The following is a 5,632-nucleotide window of genomic DNA, read 5'->3' on the forward strand; positions in this document are numbered from 1 at the left end:
GCCAGTCGCAAGCCCAGGTTACCTCCTGTGCTTCTGATCCATTGGTTATAGATCAGAGGTTCCAAAGAATTCCTCCTTTGGTTCAATTAATTTGCTAGTGTGGCTCACAGAACTCGTGGAAATACTAAACGTTTACCAGTTTATTAAAAGATATGATAAAAAGGATACAGATGAACATCCTGATGGAAGAGATGTGTAGAGCAAGGTATGTGGGAAGGGGCATAGAGCTTCTGTGCTCTCTCCAGGTGCCACTCTCCCGGCACCTCCATGTGTTCACTAACCTATAAGCTGTCCAAACCACATACTTGTGAAATTTTATGGAGGCTTGATCACATAGGCGTGACTGATCATTAACTCCATTTTCAGCCCTTTTCCCTTCTGATGAGAATGGGGGGGGCGGGGCTGAAAATTCCAAGCTTCTAATCATGTCTTGGTCTTCCTGATGACTAGCCCTCATCCAGGAGCCTATCCAAGTCACCTCATTAGAACAAAAGACACTCCTGTTACACAGGAAGTTACAAGGGTTTCAGAGCACTGTATCAGGAACCAGGATCCAAGACCAAATATTAAAACAAAGGATACTGCTAGTGCTCTTTCACTTAGGAGAGGTTGAGAGGACATCTACTTTTGGGGAAAGGAAAATGTATTCATCTATGTCCTCAGTGAGTTCAAAGATGACCACGGGACAGCCTCTTGGAAATATCCAGAAAAAGGTTGGTTACATAGGAAAAAAGCTTAATAGGAAATTGAGAACTAAAGACACAAATTTGAGAGCCATTATATGGAGGGACTGTTGAAGCCATAAAACAAATGAGCTAATCCGGAAGTTAATGAAGCAGAAACAGTGCGGAAGATTAAGAACTGAACCCCAGGAAATGTGAAATATGAAGGGACAGAAATAGGAAAAAGCGCCTACAGGGGCGATGCCTCTATTAGACTGTAAGTTTCTTTCTTGCATGAACCATGTTTTTTATATCCATGAACCTCACATATTACATCCTCAAATACATTTATTAAAATCAACTTAACATTAATTATTATACATATTACTCCTGAAAGATGAATTTAATTCTATCTACTTTCTTAGGAGCTAATCAAAGGTATTTCACATGAAGTCCTCTCAGTTGCCATCTCTTTTCTCTGGCTAAATTTGTGCTTCTTGTTGAAGCTGGGAATCCTATGATATGTAGGGATTGGTTTGGGACCATACTTGTGCATCTTTGATGATCTACCAGAAGTCTGAGAGCTAATGGACATGCATGAGACATACATGCAAAGACATTTTATTAGTATTTAAATATTCACATGCTTCATAATGTTACATTTATATAGTTGAAGTCAGAAATAAGTAGAAGGAGGAGGCCATTTTTCAGAGATTCCAGTTTTGGAAAGGCAATAGTACTGCACAAATGGAAAAAGACAAAATAGCTTTTTTTGTTCTCTACTCTGTGCGGGAGCAAGTCATCAGGTAACATGGCTTTAGAGGAGCCCTGCTGAAGATGCATTTGGAAATGAGGTTGTCATGGCAACTGTCTCCGAAGTAACAAAATCCCCCTTGAGCTCTCAGAGAACTCCCAAAATCTTCTTTGCACTTAGATATCAAGGAGAGCTTATTTTAATGAATTGTTTTTCTCTATTTATAATTATTGTGCAGTGGGATTGAGAACAAAGATTGGGATTCATTCGTTACTCTGGGACATGAAAAACTCTAAGTGTAAATCAAAAGATGAGGCACTGTTATTGCTGAGTCTTAGCTGAGGGTGAGCAGGTCCTCATGGATGTATGTGCACATACTCATAAACATACACAGGCCTGTCTGCAGTAGTTTTAGTTGGACTTGTCTGGAAGAAGATGGACTTATGCCTTTGTGTTTTGATTTTATAACTTTTGTAAGAGGATTTCTGCCATTAACCCAGGACCAAAAACCTATCTAATCCACTGGCACATGAAATTTCCCCAAATCAAGATTTGTTTCCTGGCTAGGAAATCTGTCATCCTTAATATATAAAAGCCCCTGGTAAAGGTGTAGAATGCAAGTTGCCACACAAAACTTCATTAGTCCCTATATAAATAAATTGCCTTCCAGATAACTATTTTGAAAATGTGTGCAGTTTACAATAGCCAGGACTTGAGTCTAGAGATAAAATTGTATGTTGTCAGTAATGCACATTAAATATGTTCTGCTTGCTTAAGAAGCCCAGCAAGATCCCTGGCCCCATGAAGTTTGGAGTTGGACAGACCACAGTTTGACTCAAGATACTGGAACCTACAAGATGTATGTGCTTCTCATTGTTAAAGTGGAGATTAACAGGTCTAACCTATAAGGTTTTGTGAGGAATAAACAAGGTAAAATTATCTGTGCATTGCTTTAGATACTTGCTGTCAGTAGGAGGGTGCTGGGTCAGAAACAGTGTTTGGCGCACAGTAAATGCTCAACACAGGGTAGTCAGTATTATTTTTCCCGCAGTACTTTGCTCTTAACTGTGCTTAAAAAGATGTAGTGAATAAAAGAATAAGTCATTAAAAGCCACGTCAAGTAGTATCAAGGGTGTAAACAAACATTTCTTCTTCCTTAGGGAAGGTGGTCTCTGGAGCAGTGATCCTGAGGGAGTGTTTCTAAGTAGGTCACTGAGATCTTTAATTCTGAATAAAACTCTTTAGTCTCTGGTTAGCCAGCAGAGTACAGCATTGTGATTCCAAGCAGAAGGGTGAGTGCCTGCCTGACTTGGTCTGTCCTGTAGCAGATGATTAAAAGCCCTATCCCTGGGAGCCAGACCACCACAGTTCACCTTCTGCTGCAACTTAGTAGCATTGGGACTTGTGCAAATCACTTAGCCCAGTGTCCTCAACTGTCAAATGGAGATAATCATAATGCCCCTCAGCATTTAGAACAGTGCCTATCGTATAGCTAGTGCTCAGTAAATATTTATTTTCTTTTTTCTTAGATTTAATCAATAACTTTACATGATCATCCCAATATTATTATGACATGATAATTCCACAGCCGTTTCAGCTAAAGACTTTGGGCAACATGACCTCACTTTCCTGCCCTGTCTAGCATTGATCCAGTGGTGGAAAGTCTAGGCAGGGTCAAATGGCTCCCATTTCTCAAGAATCATGTTAGAGAAGAGCCCCACATCTAACAAACTTGATCAAGGGCTGTAGAAGGAAAGAAGTACACAGAAGATGGTAACAGTAAAAGTCGAAAGGTCATCCCAGCTGGGCTTTGTGGACTCCCTTCTCAGTTGTACCAGCCCTTACTCTGGAGGTAAAATTCACCCACAGATAGTTACTAAGATGATTCAAAGCACTTGGGGACCATGAAAACAGAGACATATAGGAAATGCCATCTTGAACTTCAAAAATCTCTATTAAAATACCATTCTCAAAAATGTTCCCCCGCCTTTTCTCTGAGCAATTCTTTTCTTTTTCCCTCAGAGATCCTCCTAGAGGAGAATGGCTGCAGACAACACCTCCTCTGTGATAGAGTTTATCCTCACAGGCTTAACAAACCATCCAGAACTCCAGATCCCCCTCTTCTTCCTGTTTCTAGGTCTCTACACGGTCACCATAATGGGGAACCTGGGCTTGATGACCCTGATTGGGCTGAATTCTCACCTTCATATTCCCATGTACTTTTTCCTCTTCAACTTGTCCTTCATAGATTTTAGTTTCTCTACTGCCATCATCCCCAAAATGCTAATGAGTTTTGTCTCAAAGAAGAACATCATTTCCTATGCAGGGTGTATGACTCAGCTCTTTTTCTTTTGTTTTTTTGTCTTTTCTGAATCCTTCATCTTGTCAGCGATGGCATATGACCGCTATGTTACCATGTCTCCTCAAGTGTGTTTACTCCTCTCGTTAGGTGTCTATGGGATGGGAGTTTTCGGGGCTATGGCCCATACGGGAAATATAGTGTTTCTGACCTTTTGTGCTGGCAACATTGTCAATCACTATATGTGTGACATCCTTCCCCTCCTTGAGCTCTCCTGCAGTAGCTCTTACATAAACGTACTAGTAGTCTTTATTGTTGTGACTATTGGCATTGGGATGCCCATCGTTGCCATTTTTATCTCTTACGGTTTCATCCTTGCCAGCATTTTCCACATCAGGTCCACTGAAGGCAGGTCCAAAGCCTTTAGTACTTGCAGTTCCCACATAATTGCAGTTTCTCTTTTCTTTGGGTCGGGAGCTTTTATGTACCTCAAACCACCTTCCGTTTTACCCCTTGAGCAGGGGAAAGTGTCTTCCTTGTTCTATACCATTGTTGTGCCTATGTTCAACCCATTAATCTATAGCCTGAGGAATAAGGACGTCAAATTTGCTCTGAAGAAAACCTTGCGCAGAATAACTTTCTCTTGAAAAACTATTAGAAAATGAGAAAAGGAATTCAAGGATTTTTTTATTGGAGTGTATTATTATTGTTATTGTTATCATTTTCTACAATGAGGAACCCAAGCTTCAGTGCTGTTTTTCCTGTCCTATATGTACAGGAATTTTAACTATCTTTCCCAAATGAATTTATTCTCCCTCACCTTCATCCCCCAACTCTTCCTTCTTTATTTTATCAAAAGAGTTGCTACAATTTTAGAGTATTCAATATTGAATGGGGCTTAGGAATTGTTTAATCCAGTGCCTTTATATAATACATTACTCTTTGGAAATTCAGAAATATTTGTATGTTGCCCAAAACATAAGACTACCCAGGGCCAGAGCTGGGACTAAAACCCCAGCTTGAATCCCAATCCTGTTTGCTTTCCTTTATGCCATGTTTTCTTGCCTCATCTCTTTCTTGGGAGATTTAATTTCTCATGTTGGTGACCTAGCACATTTAAATTATGAATATATTCATAGTAATTTCATGCTACTTTTCACAAGATAATTTTAATATATCACATTTTGCAAGAGAGTAGGAGGTGAAAATTTTTATCGAGTTGGTTTTGGCAAAATGACAAGATCAGAGTTTGATGAATTATGTAGTGTGTAAGTGGTGAGTATGTTAGATTTCAGATAGAGGCAAGTATGGTGACCATTTACTTGGTGAGTGGAGCCCTAGGGACATAGTTTTGTGAATTAGAACTCCCAGGGAAGAGAAATATAATTTTAAGGTGTGTAAAGATGTGGAGAGGAGTTGTCATATATTATTTCAAGACTAACAGAGATAGAATTTGGAGTCTTTTTTCAAGGGTTACCTTGGTTGTGGTCTGAGGTAACTGGGAGCTGCACTATCCAATATGGTAGCCACTAGCTATGTTGAGTACTTCAAATGTGATCATCCAAACTGAGACATACTGTAAGTGTGCAATATAAGTGCAAAATACACACTGGATCTTTGAAGAATTAATATAGAAAATAATGTAAGATATCTCGTTGATAACTTTTTGTATTTAGTACATGTTGAAATAACATTTTGGAAATAATATGTTAAATAAAATATGTATATCATTAAATGAATTTATCTGTTTAGTTTTTTAATGTATCTACTAGAAAGTTTAGAATTATATATGTGGCTTGCATTATATTTCTATTTGATGACACTGGTCTGGAGGATGTAACAGAACACTAGATAGTTATGGGTACACATTTAGCTATCAGGGTAGCATTAAGCTGTTGCTTATTAGGAGAGGCAATT

At 39.0% G+C, this 5,632-nt stretch overlaps 1 protein-coding gene across 1 annotated transcript; it reads left to right on the top strand.

Moving 5' to 3' along the window:
- Window positions 1-3,456: 3,456 nt before the first annotated feature.
- LOC106836035 (olfactory receptor 8B12-like) lies at window positions 3,457-4,362 on the top strand. The gene has a single exon (XM_014848643.1). The coding sequence runs from the start codon at window positions 3,457-3,459 to the stop codon at window positions 4,360-4,362; it is 906 nt and encodes a 301-aa protein (XP_014704129.1).
- Window positions 4,363-5,632: the final 1,270 nt, after the last annotated feature.

Source organism: Equus asinus, chromosome 20 (genome assembly GCF_041296235.1).
Source record: "Equus asinus isolate D_3611 breed Donkey chromosome 20, EquAss-T2T_v2, whole genome shotgun sequence".
Taxonomy (NCBI): domain Eukaryota; kingdom Metazoa; phylum Chordata; class Mammalia; order Perissodactyla; family Equidae; genus Equus; species Equus asinus.

What these genes read in the sequence shown, in the direction of transcription:
- LOC106836035 (XM_014848643.1), top strand. Translation starts at nt 3,457, where the DNA reads ATGGCTGCAGACAACACCTCCTCTGTGATAGAGTTTATCCTCACAGGC.